This window comes from Balaenoptera ricei, chromosome 9 (genome assembly GCF_028023285.1).
Source record: "Balaenoptera ricei isolate mBalRic1 chromosome 9, mBalRic1.hap2, whole genome shotgun sequence".
Taxonomy (NCBI): Eukaryota; Metazoa; Chordata; class Mammalia; order Artiodactyla; family Balaenopteridae; genus Balaenoptera; species Balaenoptera ricei.
The window spans coordinates 65330943-65351901 of NC_082647.1; the positions used below are offsets into that span (position 1 = coordinate 65330943).

At 32.4% G+C, this 20959-nt stretch overlaps 1 protein-coding gene across 6 annotated transcripts in view; it reads left to right on the forward strand.

The window, feature by feature from the left end:
- Positions 1-20959, forward strand: part of PHF14 (PHD finger protein 14) — a 201520-nt gene that overhangs the window by 88521 nt on the left and 92040 nt on the right. For 4 of the 6 annotated variants that reach the window (XR_009505068.1, XM_059933933.1, XM_059933934.1 and 1 more), the window contains exons 15-16: positions 3834-3884; positions 4006-4127. The exons of 1 other annotated variant lie outside the window; for it this stretch is intronic. Coding sequence is in view for 4 of the 5 variants with exons in the window: in XM_059933933.1 (XP_059789916.1) it covers positions 3834-3884; positions 4006-4127 (173 nt within the window). In the remaining variant the exon portion in view is untranslated. Of the gene's footprint in view, positions 1-3833; positions 3895-4005; positions 4128-20959 lie in introns of those variants that run through there. One more of the 6 variants, XM_059933936.1, reaches the window with a different exon arrangement.

Consider the following 20959-nt stretch of genomic DNA (forward strand, 5'->3'; position numbering starts at 1 on the left):
TGAATATGTGAAATCCATCTTAGTGATGTCAAAGATGCTGAGACACTGTCTTTTAGTTTTAAATTTAGTTCATTTGTGAAATGAATCATTCTAACCTTGGAAAAATCGTCATGCATCTGACTTAATTATAAATTAAAACAACCCAGCTCTAAACAATTAATTAAAATTTGTTGCATGTTTTCTAGTCCCAATGAGTGAAGTTATTGAAACATTTAATTATTTGTTTCAGATGAATAAGCTATTAAAATGATGCCTGTAGTTAAAAATGTTTTATTCTTTCCTAACTTAGATACATTGTCTCTAATATCATGCCACTCTTTGTGGATGATTTTATCACGTCCTGTTTTCAAGTAAATGTACCAAAGACAGATAAAGAGCCAGATGATCTAAGCAGCTCAGATTGTCAGTGTTCCCTAAGAAAATTAAGTTCTTAAAAACTAACAAAGAAGAAAAAAATAGGAATGTGTCAAGATTTGGAATGATTTTCAAACTTTCATTTACTTTTAACAGTTTAATAATTGCAAAAGGAAGCACAATTTGGAAATATACCTTCAATCATTTGAAATGTCTAGATAATTTATGTGTTAAGTTCTAAAGCACATACTTGTTAAATAATGTTTTTCCTTCTTCCACACCCTGTGTTCTCCCTTCTGCTTTATTTATCTTGTTTCTAAAATAGTGTCAGCCTCAATGTGTACCATGAAATGACAACCTGGTTACAAATACTTCTGTACATCTAAGATGGGGCAAGCTCTTTGATTATTGAAATTATTATTTGATTATTGAAATTTGTTGGATGAGCCAAACATGTTTTTTTTTCCTTTTTTCCATCGTTTCTCCCTCTTTTTAACTCCCCTTATATTTTCTGATTCATTCAGGGATACCATGTTTAAGATATCTTATCTGTTATGATTGTAGGCAAGTATGAGTTATAACAGTTACAGTTGCTGCCACTTCATTAAAACTAGAAAAAAACCCCACAACTCTCAGCATTTTCTTGGTTGGGGAACTTGATATTGTGAAACATTGTGTTTGGATTAAATCCTCTTATTTTCAGTTTTTGGAAATACTAGTTGTGTGATAAATGCTAAGGCTTGCTGCAAGTTATTTCGCTAATGGATCATGTTAGTCATTGTATGTATAAGGTACCAAATTGGATAGAATATAGTGTCAGTTTGAGGTATTGAGGTCTCCTCTCCATTGGGTAAATTGTCTCATTTACTTGTTTCAAAATATAAAAACTCTTCATTTACGCATCCCAGTGTTACAGTTTATTTACATATTCAAGTGAGAATAAGAGATTTGCTTTCTTATGATAATTTGCTCATCTCTACTTGGGATTAAATTATTAATCTTGGATTTGTCATGCTAGAAAAATCACTGAATTGAGAGTTGAGAGACCTGGGTTAAGTTTACCTCTGTCAGTTATCAGCTGTGTGATCATCAAGTCATTTCCCTGGCCTGCTTTCTCAGAGCTCTAAGATGCTATAATTTCATATTGCTTGTAACAACTATGATTTTCTGGCTAGAATTTGTTTATGTTACTTATGTTTAGTTATTTAAAATTACTGCAGGAACACATCAATGATTACCTTTTTGTAATATTGATACATGCATTTAAAATGACTGTTTTAGATAATTATATGTTTATTCATTTAAAAATATTACTTTAATAAAATATAATAAAAAGGAATTTATAAATGCAGAGGTATGTAACTATGTCATTGTGTGATAGGATCATTCTGTGGCATTATGCTTTATGATGCTAACTGCAGTATGGGTTTGAAAAACTTCCAATTGATGGAGTCAAACCAGATGTTCAAAGATTTAAAGTATTAATCAGAAATGATAAATAATTATATATCTTCAAAAGAATTGAAAACATGAACTTGGAGCATTCAAGTACTTTCATGAACTTGGAGCATTCAAAAATTACTTCAATGATTAGATGATTCATAAACTAGATGACTCAACAAAAGATGGGTTGAATGAAGAGAAATATGGAAATGTGTGAAGGCCTTTTGAGCATTCTTTAGATGTTTATAGAATTAAAATAAGTAATTTGAATATTTTCCCTTTGATATTGGTTATTAATTTTGATCACCTTTTTGAAATGGATGGCTATATGCATAAATTATGCAAATTGAAAATAGATTACCAGAGAAGGGAACAATAATTTACACTTTTTGTCAGTTGTTTTATCATTTGTATTATCTAGCGTGTTCATCTGTGAGTTTCAATCGAAACACTTATTATTTATTTTAATAAAACAAATTTATTGAACTTTTACGTAATATGTATTGTATTAAGTTTGAGTCTAGAAAGATGAATATGACATGATCCCTACCAGTTTTGGGATAAATTGCACTGGGGGAGAAAAATTGAAGCATGAGGAAAGAAGTGTCACAGAGGGGAAAGATGATTATACAAAGGGTTAGGCATAAGGTTTTAATTAGAACTTGGAGCAATGTTGTCAATATTAAGGGCTGTTTTCAAACTTTAATGTGTGTATGACTTACTTGGGGATCTTTTTAAACGGCAGGTTCTAGTTCAGTATGTTGTTCCGGGCATGAGATTCTTCATTTCTAACAATCTCCCTGGGGATTCCAGTGCTTATGAACCATGATTGATATTTTGAGGAGCAAGGCTTAGTACTAATTCTTTGGAAGTAAGAATAGATGTAGGGCCTGCATTTAAAACCTTTTCCTAGTTATAGTCTTACTTTCTCTTCCTTATTTCTTCCATAATGTAATTAAAACATACTGATTGGCAATACAAATGTAAATGAATATGTAGTCTATAAATTTACTTATTTTGAACGGCTAATTCAGTCAACTCTTGGTTATCTAGGGGCAGATTAAACAGTGTAGTTAGCCTGGGTACTGAATAACAAGTGACTGGGTATTGTAGAGAATTGAAATGACAGTAATTTAGAAAAACATTAATATTTTTTATATTGGACAGCAATTCTCTTTAGAATTATTTGGTACCTACTCTAACGTGGGAATGTTCTTTGATCTCAACAGTCAGGCAAAGTAATTTTGGGGAGGGGTGCCTCCTTTTTCTTCCAGTCCCTCTAAAGAGCAGTAATCTTCACATGGGGATTATAAACCTCCAGAGGCTGTGCTACATGGGTGGAGATTTTTAATATATTGGCTGCAAATCCTATTGTAATTATATTACTTTCAAACATATGGATGTCATCTTTCAAATGGGAAATGTGTTCTGAAATACAGGATATAAATTTTAAGTAAATAAGCTTGAGTCACTTATACCATGTTTTTTTTAGTTAGTTTTATTTTAACTAGGATTGGGAGACATCTGAGACCTTTGCCTCCCACTTTTTTACAGCTGTTAAAGATTGTTTCTTTATGTTATTCAAACATGTTTGTGCACGCACGCACGCACGCATGCACACACAGAGGCGTGCAACAGATGTGAGTCCAGGTTTAGCATTTTAGCTCTAGAAGTCGTGTAAGTTATGAAAATTTTAATGTTCTGCATAAATCATCATTGTGTGATGTGTATGAGGTGTTCAGAAATCTTCAAGCTAATTTGTAGAACTTATTTTTCTTATCAGATACCTGTGTTATTTAACGGTAGAACACTGTCACTGTAGAGTGTGTTTAATTTGTCATGTGTTTATTTCCTCTGACATAAATTGTAATAAAGTGCAATAGAGCAGTACAGCATTAATTAGAAATGCTAATTTTCCAAGTGCTTAACCGAAGCAGTAACATTTAACAGAGAAAATTTATTTTTATTATTAATTAAACATTAGATATTTTTGTGGATTTTTCTTTTTTTTTTTTTCTTTTTTTCTTTTTTTTTAGAGAACCAGAGGACGAAAACGAAGCTTCATTCCTGAGGAAGAAAAACATGAGGTTGGAATAAGTTAAGCATATTTTACACAATCTAAATTTGAGAAACTTTCTTGCTTAAATTTATTTCTGTTTTCCTCATATCCTGATTTTATGTTTTGTTTCATCCTCCCTTGTATGGCAGGAGAGAGTTCCTAGAGAGCGGAGACAAAGGCAGTCTGTGTTACAAAAGAAGCCCAAGGCTGAGGATTTACGAACTGAATGTGCAACTTGCAAGGGAACTGGAGACAATGAAAACCTTGTCAGGTAAGCTGGATGCTGAGACCTTGTCTTTGGGGGATTAAGGCTCCATCTTCATCATTTTCTCATCACAGATATAATGGGGAAAACAAATCACAGCGTAGGACCTTTCTTAAAGTCTTATTTAGTGGAAACAGTACTTCAGAAACAGATTTCATCCACTTAGTAACCTGCCACACATGGTTATTCTCTGGATTTAGATGTAATTAAGAGTGATTATCTGGATTTTGCACAAAAGAGAATTATCCATTGACAAGAGAAGTTGACCATGCTCTGCATATAGAGGCCACAAAAATATATAATTTGATCCAAACCCTTTGTGCTAAGATTATTATGTTTTATCTCATAAAACAATAAAATTACTAAGTTCTGTTAGCATATTATAAAAGTTGAAGTTTATTAGCGATAATGATGACAGATAATTTTTCTTGACAAGAACTTCGTTAGCACTTATCATTTTTCAAAACAATGTGTTAAATGCTTCTCTCTTATGAAATAAAGAAAGGTGAAAAGATGGCCTAGATAGACATTTTTTGTTTTTTGTTTGGTTTTCTTCTTTGCTTCTTTGTTTTGTTTTGTTACTTTTTTTTTTTTTTTTAAATCAGACATAATTCTAATCAGGAATCTCAGCTGATATGGCACAGTGGCTATTCCTGAGGGTCCAGAGACTGCTAATTTTAGCCATTTGCCTCTCTTGCTGAGATGAAGAAATTGCTCAAAGCCCTGGGTGAGATGAAGGAGTGGGGGGGTGATCAAAAGGAGACCTCATCTAAATAAAAGAGGTATCCTCTTTCAAAGGACAGTGACACAAAGAATCTTTTAGTATGTTACAGGAACGCTTTCTGATTTCCTTCAAAAATTGTCTTTTGATAAAGCCCTATTAAACTAACTCATGGCACAGAAATTAAATGTTTCAAAAACAGTAAGTTGATAAAATGCATATTAGTACTGTTACAGGATTTTAAATATTTGCTTCCAAAATGATGTCATTTATTTGTCATTAAAAGTATAATTTGTTTGTTTTAATTCCTCAAGTAAAGGCATGTGGTTTTAAATTTCATGAGGTTTTTATACCATCATTGAGGAAGGTAATGAGAAAGTAAAAATTCCAGTAAAGAAATACAAAGTGCTTCAACAAAGTTGAGAAAGTCTATAATATTAGGCCACTGTTTTTTGAAGTGGTTTATGTAGAATATCATGAGAGCTCTCCTGGAGGTTAAACTCATTTAAGTTTAAGGTAAATTAGTTCTAATGTCAGAAGATACAAATGAATAATTCTGACTGCAACATAATTTTCTGATTTCTGTAAAAAAAGAAAGCATAAGCATAACAGTGGAGTATATAAAACAACAAAACAACGAAAATAAATAAAAGAAAAAATTATAAAAACAATCTTATGTAATGAACAAAAATTCAATCTAGAAGAAAATTCCCACGGGGGTTGAGGGTGGCATTATAGGGCATGATCATTTTGAAACAGTAGTTAAAAACTTAAGAGACCTGGTTATACTCTTTAATTACTTAAACCTATGTAAATATCTACCTCTAATTTATTTTTTTAAGATAGTAGCTTGATTCAGGCCTTGTTGCTATAGGCCCTATATGTTTTTGCCAGGTTTTTATTTTATTTTTTTGGTCATGTATTTGAAAGAAAGAACCTAGAAAATAAATACAATTTTATTTTAAAAGCCACTTAATACAAGAGCATCTCCAAGACATTGTATTATATAGTTGTTTTTAAAAAAAATAGGTATCATCTTTCTTTGATTCTTGATAAGATTTTTAATTAATATTAGCCTTTCCTCTCATTTATTTAATTAGTTCCTGTTATAAAATTTTCATCCTAATTGCATTATTATAACATTCCAGTGTCTGGGATTTTTGTGAAAGTCTCATGAAAGGTAAAGATATTTTTGTTACTCTAGAAATGATGGTTAACAAAGTCTTTTTCCTTGGTTTTGCCTTGTTAAGAAGATAACATCACAGATTTTATGCAAAGGTTTTAAAGAGGTTATGAAGAGGGAATTAAATGTTTTATAAATATTATATATTAATAACGTTTCTGAGGATAAAACAAGCTGGATATAAAGCAGTGCCATCAAGTGTTTTATGGTTATAATGTGATTGTTCTTTAAATATATATATATATATATATATATATATATATATACACACACACACACACACATACACACATTCAGTTTAAGCACATTGCTCTTGGGATAAAGAAGAATTTTATGTAGAATTTCATGTGTTTAAAAAGGTACTCTTATAAGCTAATATCTGCCATTTCCCTTAACATCTCTTTTATTTAGTAATTGGTACCATCATTGTTTGCAAATCTGCCCCAAAAGCCCACACTTTTATGATTAAGTTGCATCTTAAATATTATGTATACACGCTATTTTTAACTTTATTTTAAGACATTTTAAATTACACTTTATTTTCCCTAAAGATATATTTCAGTGCTTGATCATTATACTTACTTTGTATGTCTATTAAGTTCTCTTATAAAATTAAACTTCTTGGATCATAATTTAATTAATTTACTTAATCTTCTATTGAATTTACTGTATTTTCTCAAGTTCCTTTGAACTAATGTACATGACTCTTTAGAATCAGCTGTTTAGCAGTTTTGATTTTGAAACCACACTTCTCTATGTAATTCAGGCTGTATAAAAAAGTTTTCTTATTTTTTTCCTTTCTTTTTCAGTTATTTGTATATATGTATACATTAATTTACATGTATAATTTTTTAATATCACTAGGAAATTGCATTCAATTTATCAGTTAACTGTAATAATAGGTTCCAAATGTTATTTTCTGTTTTGTCTTTAAGTTTTTCTCAGGCCTTTGGCAAGTAATTTAGTATTTCTGGGTCTTAGTTTTTCCCTCTGTTGTACATGATCAGAATTGTACTATGCTCCATTACAGGCTTTGTGAGTAATTCTGTATGAAATAGTAGGGCAGTGGTATTACTTAGTTATTTAAAGAATACATATATGTGGGCTCTGGAATAAGGGTTCCAGTTGGTAAATATGATACAGTAATAATATAAATGCATATTTTTTACTTTTCAGAGAATGTGCATGTTTTTGTATATAATTATTCCTGCAATATGGAGAACAAAAAATTTGAATTTGTTGAAACACTTTCCCTAAAATGATTAGACTAATAAACTATTTCCACTAAACATGGGAAATATGAAAATTACCACAAGGTGTTAAAGAGAAAGATGGTTTACAGTATCATATGGATTTAAAAAACAAATAGTGCTTCCTTTTTTTGCCATCTACTTTTTAAACTTAATTAAAATTTGTCTGCAAAGTTTCCAGTTGAAAATATATTCCTTTATGTTATTTAGTGCAATTAAATGCTAAAGGCCAAATTGAAACTGTCTTCGAATTGTGAGGTCTTTTGGGGTATTTATCTCTTTGCTGTGGATATTCATTGCTGGAGGTACTTTTGAGCCCTTAGTGATATCTTGGTTTTGCTTCCACAGTTCCTGGGACATTTAATGCTCAGTAAATGCTTGGTAAATGAATGACTGTGCTACATAAGTAGTGACTGATTATTCTTTGCTGAATTAATTAAAAAAAAACCTTTTACTATTATAATTTATTCCTAGAACAAATTGGTCACTCAGTATAAGTATTTGATGAAGACATTTAAAAGGCTTAATAAAGGAGGATTACTTTCATGTCACTAAAGAATCGTGGGTGAGTTTTTTCTGTGTATTAGGTAAAGAACTAGGAATCACAGATTTGAGATTAGTTAGTTGATACACTGATGTGACAGTAGAAATGATTCTTCTTTTTGAACATACTTAATTTTCAAAAGGTAGATTTTAGAGGTAGGTAGGCTTTTCTCCTCTATAAGTCTTTATCAAACTATCAAATTAGGAATAAGACAAAACTTTTAGGCCTCAAATTTTATCTTAACTGTGTAAACTCATTGTGACACATTTTATTACTTAATGGGAGATAGGAGGGAGCAAAAAGGTCTCCTAAAACTAAGAACCTTAAAATCCATTGGTCCTCTTAAATAGCATCTTTAATTTTTATCTTGTATTGTGGCCATTACTTAGAAGTAGTGAAGGTAGGAGATGATCTATGAAGCTATTTTACTTTTATAGCTAAGTCCACCATTAAATGTTTGCTGTATTCTCTTCCTTATTTGAAGATATGGCAAATTATATCAATATTGAACCATTTTGGTTACAAGGTTAGGATGTTTGTTTGGTCTGTTAACAATGTTGTTAGCACTTTTATTTATTTCACAATTTAAACATCTAGCTTCTGAGTGCCTTCCCCAAAACCATATGGAGAAGGTGGTATGGAGGCTCTCACTGGTATGGAGGCTCATAGATTGCCTGGGTCATAGAAAGGGGTGTTTTCTCCCAGAGATTTGATTAGACCAAGAGAGCAAGGTTTAGTTGTAACTTTAGTTACTGTGTTCACAGAACATAAGATCACTTTAAATAGATTGTTTTAAATTACTTTAAAAAAGTGAAACCTAGTTTCATTTCTTTTAAGAACAATTAAGATTGCATTTGATAGGTTGCTTAAAACAAATAGAATGACTTATTTTATTTTGATTATACACTTACCAGTTTACTGTTTCTTATGCAGTTTATCACATAATAATCACTCTAAATGGTAAAATTTGCTTATTCATGTAGGAATATCAAATGATTGTAAAGTGATGGTGCAAATGTATATTATTTATACTTATAAATTAGAACTTAGAAACAAATAGAAATTTTAAAATGATTTGTCATCTAATAAATTTCAAATTATTAAAAGCATCTCCTGCACAAAGACATTTCTGGCTAATCTTCTGTTTCTTTTCCTTACTTCTACCAACAATTTCAAGGATAGGTTTTAGGTTTTTGTTTTGTTTTGTCTTGTAACCCTGAGTCAGTGATTGGTATAGTACAAATTACTGTATTCTAAAGGATTGTTTCCAAAGCTTAGATTTCTAATATTTCTTTCAATTATGTGTGGTAAAATATATCCCCTCTTGTCACCCTGATGTCCTGTGTGATATACCTCTTTCTTCAAGTTTCACTGCTGTTAGCTCTGGAATATGTTTCACTTGGCTTTTCTCTCTTGAAAGTATGACCATCTTAAAGGCAAGGTCTCTGTTTTACTTATCTTTACAGCTCCCATGTTCTTACTCCAAGTCACTGAGCAAGGATCGCCTCCCCGTGGTGGTTAGTGGCTTACACACTTCATAGGAGGTTGCGTTAAGCAATCATTGGCCAGATGTTAAATCTTCCTAATTTTTATTTTTAATATAAAATAGATTTAAAATAAAAATCTGATCTAAAAATAGATTTAATATAAAAGGCAAAGATAAAGTAACATATCAAGATGTCTCAGAAAGCATATAGACTTCTTGTAACCCATAGCCTGAGGAAATATGCTGCCTAATTCTTTTAACAGGGTTCACATCAAAAGGGAAGATAAGTATAGCATTCTAAATACAAGCTGATGAAGGAATTATTTAGGAATTATTAGGAATTATTAGAAAATTTAAACAAAGGAATATAATTATGACCTGAAACTTTGTTTTCTTAGATTTTTAACTGTTTAAAAAACTTTTACATTTATGTTATTTTTTAAATAAGCATTATAAGAAATAGTTTATAGAAACAGCTTTTCAATGAAATTCTGATATGAATACCAAACAATAACATCATCTAATGCTTAAGTAAAATTGAAATTCAATAAAATTCAGAACACCTATTTCTGTCACATTCTGGAGGGTTTAACATAATTATGTCCCTATTTTGAGACAATATTTCTAAATTTTCATTTTGTTTAACAGTTTATTTTTAAGCTTTTTGATTTAAAAACAATAAATTATCAGGTCTACTTTAGTTTTGAATGTTTATTATAGTTTTTGAACACCAGGTCATTTAATTGTATTGACTTAAAAAAAAAAAAAACTAGTTAATTGAATCAGCTTAATACCAGAAGTAAAACTCTCTAAGAATGCCAATATTTAATATATGAGTAATGCTAGAATGTGTGAAGAAATCAGCCTGAGCATTAATAAACAAAAGATATTTTTCTTTTTTTTTTTTTTTTGGTCAAAGATAAGTAGGAAAAAAATGCAAATATTACAACTATTTAAAGTTTCATAATGCATCACCCTTCCTGATATGTTTTTTTAAATAGGTATTTTGACAAAATATGATCTTAGTAATTTTGGTATAGACAAAAAAAATTAAAAATCAAGTAAGAAAAATGGCTGTATCTACATAGAAACGTAATTACATGTGCTTTGTTTCAGTGATTTTAAATCCAGACTGTGTAAACTACTTAGAGAAACAATAATTCAACTTCCCAAAAGTTGTAAATTCTGAATTAATGATGAAACAAGCTTAAGCAGTTTCATGGAAATAGTTTTTCAATTATTAAAGTGTATTTATAAATTGTCTTGTCCGATTTAGGTTTCAAGACAATATATTTTCCTATTTGCTCAAGCTTAGAATATATAGGAAGTAGTTTCAGAATTGCCAACCCAAACCACGGCAAAAATGTGAATCTAAGTTCAGTAGTTGTTTGGGTGGGTGTGTGTGGTAAAAGTTACATACAATGAAATGCATAAATGTTAAGTGAATAAATCAGTGAATTTTAGCAAAAGCATGCACTCATGTAACCCCCATTTCTATCAAGATATAGAACATTTTCATCACTCCCCAAAAACTGTGCCCTTTCCTGGTCAGTCCCTCTTCTCAAAGGCAACCACTTTTCTATTTTTTTCCCTTATAAGTTGTCTCTTGTAGAGTTTCATATAAATGGCATGTTTAGTATTTATTTGATGTCAGCCATTTTAATGAGTGTGTGAGGGAATCCCACTGTGGTTTTAATTTGCATTACCCTGATGTATAATGATGTTGAGCACATTTTCATGTGCTCACTGGCTATTTGTATGTCTTCCTTTGCGAACTAATTCTTTTGCTCATTTAAAAAAAAATTGGGTTGTATGTTTAGTATTGAGTATAGGAGCTTTTAATATGTTCTGGATTTAAGTTTTTTACAAATACATGTTTTTCAAACATATGCCCCTTATCTATGGCCTGCCTATTCGTTTTCTTAATGGTGTTAAAGAGCAGAAGTTACTAATTTTACTAAGTCCAATTTAGCAACTTTTATGATTATTGCTTTTGTTTCCTATCTAAGAAGTCTTGGCCTAGGTCCAGGTCACAAAAATTATCTCCTTTGTTTTCTTCTAGAAGCTTTATGATTTATCTTTTATATCGAGATATGTGATTCATCAGAAATTAATTTTTATGGTCTCAGGTAGAGTTAAGGAAGGTTTGTTTATTATCCCATGTGGGTTTCCAGTTTTCTAGCACCATTTGTTGAAAACGCTTGCCTTTCCACATTAAGTTGCTTTGGTTCCACTGTTAAATATCAATCAACTTTTTTAATGAGGGTCCATTTCTAGACTTTGTGTTGTGTTCCATCAAGCTATGTACTTTTTCTGTGCCAGTACCAGTTGTCTTGATTCTTGAGGCCTTATGGTAAGCTCTTTTGTTTTTCTGGATCCTTTGCATTTTCAAATGAGTGTTAGAAAGAGCTTTTTATTTTCATTAAAAAGAAGAAAGTCTGTGTATGATACCAAAAAAGCACAGGCAACAACAGCAACAACAAAAATATATAAGTTGGACTTCATTCAAAATTAAAAATGTTTGTGTATCAAAAGAATCTATCAACAGAGTGAAAAGGCAACCCACAAAATGGGAGAGATATTTGCAAATCATATATCTGATGAGGTATTGATATCAAGAGTATAAAAAGCACAACAAATCATCCATAGCAATAATGAAAAAACCTGATTAAAAATGAGCAAAGGACTTGAATAGACATTTCTCCAAAGAAGATATACAAACGAGTAATAAGCACATGAAAAGATGCTAAACATTAATCATTAGTGTAACTCAAATCAAAACCACAATGAGATACTGCTTCAGACCCATTAGAATGGCTGTTATTAAACAAACAAACAAACAAAAATAGAAAATAACAAGTTTGGGGGAGGATGTGGAGAAGAAGGAATTTCATTTCTGAGTATATACCCAAAAGAATTGAAAGCAGGGACTTAAAGAGGTACTGTACATTCATATTCATGGCAGCATTATTGGCAGTAGCCGAATGGTGGAAGCAACCCAAGTGTCCATCAATGGATGGATGGATAAACAAAGTGTGATATATGTGTATAGTGGGATATTATTCAACCATAAAAAGGAAAGAAATTCTGGCACATGCTATAACATGGATGAACATTGGAGACCTTAGGCTGAGTGAAATAAGCCAGTCACAAAAGAACAAATATTGTATGATTCTACTTAATATGGGATACATAGTCAAATTCATAGAGAAAGAAAATAGAATGGTGGTTGCCAGGAGCAGGGTGACTGGGGAGTTAGTGTTTAATGGATACAGAGTTTCAGTCGGGTAAAATGAAAAAGTTCTGGAGATGGTTGGTGGTGATGGTTGCACAACAGTGTGAAAATACTTAATGCTTCAGAAATACACACTTAAAAATGGTTAAAATGGTAAATTTTTTGTATATTTAACCACAATTTTTCAAAAGAAGCCTACTGGGATTTTGATTAGCTTTGTGTTGAATACATGGATGAATTTGGGGGAACATTAACATCTTAACAGTATTGTTTTCTGATCCATGAACTAGGTATATCTCTACATTTATTCAGATTTTCAAATATCCATTATTTTTTCTCATTGGATGTTTTTGTAGTTTTCATTGTAGAAGTCTTGTATGTCTATTATTAAATGTATTCCTAAGTATTTAATGTTTTCTGATGCTATTGTATAAGAATAAAATATGATTTCTTTTAACTGTTTATGCAAGTGTTGAGAGCTACCAGGAGTTGAGGTAGTCAATTAGGATCACAAGCCAAGCTGAAAGTTACAATTAAAATTATTAATTTGTTGCAGTAGTAGAAGCAAGAGGCCAAACAGGAAAGGTTGCTGGTTCCCGTAATGTTCCATTTCCCCCCACTAATAAGGGTCTAGTGGATCAGTGCCAAAATGGGGAGCGGGTGGGGCATTAAGGTCACTACTGAGGCAGCCTGGACAGAAGGTCCTTGCTGTTTAATGGACCCAGGGGCTGGAGGGGAGGAAAAGGAGAAGGGGTAGGCAGTAGAAAAGTGCTGAGTCAGTGGAGCAAAGTGTCTTTAAGACCCCTCAATGAGGAGAGCTTGGCAGAGGTGCACAAGCAGTCTTTCAGTCTGGCTTTTCCATCCCCGACGGAAAGAGGCCTCAAAAGTTGGATCAGCCTTACAGTCCTGGGATAAACCCCTCCTGATCGTGAGGTATTGCCTCTTTTATATGTGTATTTTTTTTTTTGGATTTCATTTGCTAATATTTTGATAAGGGTTTTGTGTCTCTATTCACGAAAGTATTATTCTTTTAATTTCTTTTCTTAAGTCTTTATCAGGTTTTGTTATCAGGTTATATTGGCCTTCTAAAAGGTGTTACAAAGTACTCTATTTTTTTTAAAGCATTTATTGATTGATTTTATTTCTTCATTGAGTTTTCATTGAATTCCTCAATGAAACCATCTGGACCAGAGTTTCTTTGTTGGGACGTTTTTGGTAATTAATTCAATTTTAAAAATAGGTAATAGAGCTGTTGAAATTTTTTCTTTTGTCTTATGTTAGTTTTGGTAAGCTGTGTTTTTCAAGCAATTTATTCATTTCAGTTGGAAGTTGCTTCTTTTCTTTAGTCTTGCTTTTATTTTGAATGTGCACTACAACTATTTGCTTGAGACTTTGCGGCTTCCTGTAATATTTCGGATCATATTCTCTTCTTCCTTCTAAGACTATGTCAGTATTTACTTCTTTCATGTATCCTTCCAGACTTACATGATCCCATAATGATCTTTTTCTTACTTTGATTGCCCTTGGGACCCACATAAAATTCCACATCATGCTGTTATCCACTTGCTTGCAAATTGTCTATGAATTTTTACTTTTTTCACTAGATTAGGTCAGGGCTTCTATTTAGTCATGATGGTTTTCATAGTCTTATACAATATGGCACAAGAAGTTAATTCAGAATAAATGCTTATTAAATTATTTACTGATGCATTGCTAAATCTGTATGTATTGCAGCTTTATACACTGAAATAGTATGTAATCTCTTTGAGGGCAGAGACATTTCTTTAAATAAGTCCAAATTGATTGGTTTTTTCATTTTTAATTATGAAAAACAAACTTAAAAATAGTATATATATGTTGCAAACAACAGCAAAAAAGAGTGGTAAATAATGGTTTCTCATTGACTGCGATTACTTCACTTAGCGTAGGAGATCTTAGTTAGTCCAAGATTGTCACTTGCCAGTGCTGGCAAGTCACTTAATCTCTATGGATCTCAGTTTTCTTATTTTACTGGAGAAGATGTCAAGGCTATATCATCTCTGAGGTCTAACACACTAGTTCTGATATTCAAAGGTTATGTGATGTTCCAAGTTCCGAAATAGATACTGCCTGTGTGTTTACATTCCGTCACAGCTCTCCTGTAAACACCTACTTTCAGAATCTCTTGCTAGAGTATTCTGTAACTATGTAGAGTATGATTAATGATCATGTCTCTTAGAGTGGAAGCCATTCTTGTTGCCCTTTCTCTCATTTAGCTAGAGAGGAGTGGAAAATAAGTCATTTCCTTTGATAAAGCGTACTTCCTTTGATAAAGAGCAAATATCTCTTTTCTTTTTTAAAATAACTATATTGAGATCTCATTTTCATACCATACAAATTCATCCATTTTAAGTGTAGACTGTAGTAATTTTTAATAAATTTATAGAAGTGTTCAGTTATCACTACAATCCTATTTTAGAGAATTTCCATCACCTCAAAAAGTGTTGTGCCTCTATACTGTCAATCCTAGCTTCCACCCCAGCCGCAGACAACCATGGCAAATGTTCTTTTGTCACTGGTTCCTCATAGCCTATTCCTTTCCTGATGCTTTTTTTGTTTTCATCTTAATAATATTCTTATACATGATTCTGGTTTTTGTTTTGTTTTTTTCAAAAAAATTTTAATGCACTAAAGGCAACAAAGGTTCTTTTCTAGACCAAACTTTAATCAGGTTACTGAACTTTCTCCTAAGCTCATCTGTATATTTCCTTATAAAGTCCAGTGTTAGCAAGAACCCTGCTAAGTTACTTTAACCAGAACCCCCCACCCTTGATATCTGATCACCCTAGATATCTGATCAGGTTCCTCATCCTCTACCATTCTGATCACCTTGGCCTGTCTTAAGCAAAAATCCTTTTAGGTCAGTTTAGCCAGAACCCCCTTAGCCTTGATGTTTCCACTTACTAATTTTCTATCCGCTGATCCCCACCGTGTTCTTTGGCTATAAATTCCCACTTGCCCGTACTGTATTCAGAGTTGAGCCCAATCTTTCTCCCCCAATATAAAATCCCATTGCAGTGGTTCTTAAATCTATCATGATGGTCCTAAATAAAGCCTGCCATACCATCTTGAACAGCTGCCACTGAATATGTTTTTTCTTTAACAAAGGAATTTCTAATAAAAGAGATATTTCTAATTAAAGTGAGTCTTGAAATGTGAACAAACTATCCCATTTTATTCCTTCTTCAGCTTCATATTTTACATTGGATGCTAAATTTATGTGAAGAGCCTAAATGTTATTAAATTTTAAAGTCTTTCTACATTTTGGGAGACAGTTTTATATAATGAATGATTAAGTGGGGATTTATAGCCACTCCGCTGGGTTTGAAACCTGTTTCTGTTATTTGTGAACTCTGCCTTTATGTTCCCTGTGGCTTAGTTTCTTTATCTGTAAAATAACCATAATCAGTAGTACCTAAACCATAGATTGTTGGAGGATTAATTGAGATAAATACAAATGAGTGGCTTGGCACAAGTGTTAGGGAATTGTAAATGCCCTGTATATGCAAATGACAACTGTAATAAACCATTTATATAATGCTTACCGTGGGTCACGTACCTCATGTATACATTTTGAATCATTTAATCCTTACAGCTTCCCTATTAGGTGAGCAGTAGTATTATCTCCTTTGAATTGTTGGGGAAACTAAGGCATAGAGAGCTTAAGTAACTTCCCAAAAGAAAGTAGTGAAACTGATACTCAAATTCAGGTAGTCTGGCTCCAGAGCCTATGCTCTTAACCTATACAGTCTCAACATAAATTTACATTTCAGCTCCCTGGTAGAATAAAACTTGCCTTTGATAAATGTATTTATTTCAGGCTAAATGATGACATCTCTTTCAAGATCATATCTGATGTTCTGTTTATATTACGGTTTTCAAGAGTATTTGATGTTCGTTGAGATTGCAGTGCTATAATCTTTATTCTTCTAACTATGCTATTTGATTTTCTTTGATATTAAAAGGACTTATTTAAATAACTACTTTTCCTTTTTAACTTTAGATGTTATTAAATTATCCTTTATTTGTATTTATATTAAATGAGGATCATAGCACTCATAATAAATCTGACCTTTGTAGATGTTTATCTCTGGGATATTTGTGTTTTTTGTTTTTTTGTTTTTTGGGGTTTTTTTTTCTTTATTTTGTTTTTGGCTGTGTTTGGTCTTAGTTGAGGCATGCAGGATCTTTCACTGCAGCGTGGGCTCTTCATTGTGGTGTGCAGGCTTCTCGCTAGTTGTGGTGCATGGGCTTCTCTCTAGTTGTGGTGCGTGGGCTACAGAGTGTGTGGGCTCTGTAGTTTGAGGCACACCAGCTCAGTAGTTGTGGCACACAGGCTTAGTTGCCCCGCGGCATGTGGGATCTTAGTTCCCTGACCAGGGATCGAACCCAAGTCCCCTGAATTGGAAGGCGGATTCTTTACCACCAGACCACCAGGGAAGTCCCTGGAACATTTACTTTTAACGAAATATACTCTGTCCTTTTTAAGGTGCAAGTTACATCTTTTACAAATAACTTTAAGATTGAAGGGTATATGAATATTATATTCATTTATGTATATGAATGAATATAATATATTTACATTGTATGTTATATATACACACATATTAAAATGGCATATGTGTACATATTTAATTCACACATATGATACATACATAATACTATATATATTAATTGAAGTTGCTGTTTGTGAAGATCTGTGATGCCATCTATATTTTTACCTTTTTGGTCACTAGTAATTTTAATTGTGATCATCTATTTACTAAATGCTTTTGTAGTCCCTCTGTCTTGAAGAACAACACACATCGCTCTAATTATAGATGAAGAAATCTGAGTATATAGGCACAATGATGTGAAATTTTAGAGAGGTGAGTATTTGCATTAACCACCGGTTGTGGGGGAAAGAAAAAAGATGACAGCACAGTGTAATTACATTTGGTAGATTAAATTTGGAGAATAGATATACCTCACAGATAGTCAGCCTCTTGATTACCTGTGATCTGAGGGCTTTGTTTTGTTTTGAGAAGAGAGGTCATTTAAATGAGTAGAACAATACAAGATAATAGACAAAGAATTGCAGTCCTTTGAAATTTAGTGAGCTTAGCAAATAAGAACATTGTTATTTCAGAATCTTCATAAAATAAATGTCAGTTTGTTCCTTAGTTGAGGAGTTTTGCATCAAGTTGATTCCTTCTTCAGCATACGTGAAACGGAGACTTAAATCTCAAGAAATACATAACTTCAGAATTATATAACCTTAGCGTGATCTTGTTCAGGTTTTAAGACGTGGGCACGCGTGTGTGTGTGTGTGTGTGTGTGTGTGTATGTGCGTATTATAACGTTGTATTTGAACAATGCTTTCATATTTCTATCTCTATTTTATGATTAAAGATAAAAATGAGAAGATTTCAAGCCTCATTTTTCCCCTCATTTCACCTGATTCACTTATTCTTTAGATGTGGTATGTGTCGTTAGTATAACTACTTTTCTACTTAATGTTGTTGACCTATATGGAGAGGTTGTTAATTAGGAAAACCAAGAATATAATTTTCTTTTATTAAGGACAGTTTCTCTCTCTCTTTTTTTTTTTTTGTGGTAGTGCATTTAGTATTTATCTTAATAGGCTCAAAAAATGAACCTCACTTGACAACTTAATTAGGTAACTAACCGGGAAAAATGGTGGGGAAGGTATAGGGCTAAAATTGGGAGGTTCAAGACTGTGTCAACCATGAGGATGCAGATAACTTTTCTGGGAACCAGTGTTCTCATTCATAAAATGAGCAGTGTGTTAGATTGATTTGAAAATCCTTTTTAATTTTCACATTCTATGATTTTATTATACCATAAGAATGAAGAAAAAGAGAAAGAAATTCTGGGATTCTGAATAATTTACAGCATAAACCTCCCACCAACAGTGCTATTTTTTTTTTTTTTAATTTTTTAAAATTAATTAATTAATTTATTTATTTTTGGTTGTGTTGGGTCTTCCTTTCTGTGCGAGGGCTTTCTCTAGTTGGGGCAAGCGGGGGCCAGTCTTCATCGCGGTGCGCGGGCCTCTCACTATCGCGGCCTCTCTTGCTGCGGAGCACAGGCTCCAGACGCGCAGGCTCGGTAGTTGTGGCTCACGGGCCTAGTTGCTCCGCGGCATGTGGGATCCTCCCAGACCAGGGCTCGAACCCATGTCCCCTACATCGGCAGGCAGACTCTCAACCACTGCGCCACCAGGGAAGCCCAGTGCTATTTTTTATTGTCTTATTAACCCATAATATTTTTTCTAATTTTAATTCAGTTATATACTTTATAGGTCATAGCCTACCAGCAACATATGAGTTAATTATAAGGCAGCCACTTTTCATTTTTTACTAATTGAGATGTAGGTTTGTGAGGAATGGTTTATAGTAGAAAATGTTTTCTTTCAATCTGAAAAGGTTTTTTTTTTCTAAACTCTGTAAAACAAGATATTATAGATTGAGCTTTTAAATAGACTAAAACATTTGTAGATAAAAATAACATGTTATCTGGATATTTATAGCATATCTCATATTTACTGTAGCTTTATAGCTCCTCATAGGTTTACATGTATGATATATGGTTTCTTTTCATTTTAATTCTTAATTTTTCTTTTAATTCTTCATTTTAATCCTTTTTGTGAAACAGTTTCAAGAAGCAATTACATTTATCCTAAACTGGAAGGAATTAATATTATAAATTTCTGAATTAGATCTTCCTATTACAATGCAGTTAATAGGATTTAAAGTTAAATATAGTATACCTGTATACAGCAGGCTCCCATTTAAAAAGAGTTTTCTCCAATTCTGGCCTCACTTTCTAGACTGACCTCCTGTAAGAAAATACACAGTCAAGAATTAGGCTGACATTGTGAAATGACTTGGTAGCTGACTTTTACCATTGCACATAAACAGCACAGTTATTCTAAGTCACAGTATCACTTTCAGTCAGATAACCACTAAAATCACTGCGCTGTGGTTTCCTGAAAATGCCATAATCCTTCAAATGCCACATTAAACTGAGAGAGAATACCATCAGTAGTGCCTGCACGGTTATGTAGAAGGATGAGCTATGAACCAAGTGAAAAGATGTTCTGGAAGAACAGTAACCTTTCCCTTGATGTGTGCATTTCCCATTACATTTTTGACACAAAATGTTGCAGAATGATTTAATGGTGGCATTTTGTTTTGCTGACTCCTTTTTTTCATTAAAAAGAAACCAAAGTTTAGGATAGGAATGTAGGGGAAGAGTGACCAAGCACTGAATTCTATTACAGGAATCTGTTTTCAAAATAAATAAGTTAAATTTGTTTTAGGAACATGGCTTTTACCCCTTAACATTTTATGTTAACTGTGATAGACAAATCATTTAGTTTTATTATATCTTTAAAACAATGTTGTTTGTTCTTTAAAGTTAGTTTTTTTCCTCCATTGTCCTCCCCTCTTCTTTTTTCTTCCTAGTAACTCTTGATCAGAAATGACATGTCAATAAATAGGAAAGCTTTGTTTAGTAATTACATAGATTGCACGTATTGCATGTAACCCAGAAAGTGTCCTACTTTTTATTGTCACTTTAGATGTATATTACTAGAGCTGATTTTACAGGGAAACAAAGTACGAATATCACTGGTCTAAAAGATCAATGCCTATTAACTTTGAGAGGACACATTTCTATTGGGAATGAAGTCATAAAGTTGTCCCACATAAAAGTAGTACAAAGCTTTTTTGCACCTATGAAAACATGCTGAGAAAGAGAAAGAAACTTGCCAAAATATATTTTGTAAGACTTGCAGCATTGGACTTTCAGTTTTAATGTTAATATGGAGTGCCTGGATATGGGCCCCGTCACACAATTATTTAAAAAACAAAAACAAAAACTTGGGAATTTATTTTGCAAATACATATTTCTTAAAATCTCACTTTTGAAAAAAAGATACATCAGATAGTGTTTGACTAAACACTACTTTGGTCCCCCCCCAACCCCCAGTATTATAAGAATATTCATAAAATGTGCAATTTCAACTAAAGAAATGGAAATTTGACTTGGAATTTCTCACTTAGTATGCCGTTTTTCCCAGCTGACTAACTTTTTAAATAGGAGACTGTCACTCTTTATGAACTCTGTTAAGTGTCCATTATATTTAGTTTCTTGACCTGCTTTAATTCTGCTGCTCTTTCTTCCAAATGTCACAAAATGGAAGGGTTTACATTGAGTTCAACAATTCTTTATCTTCAAACTGTTATCTAGATCAAAAGAACTAATCAGAACAATATGCAGTGTGGATACATGTTTTCAACTAAAAATGACTTAGGGGCTTGTTAGTGATATAATTAAAGTATACCTTACTGAACAAATACCTTTATTTTTCTTT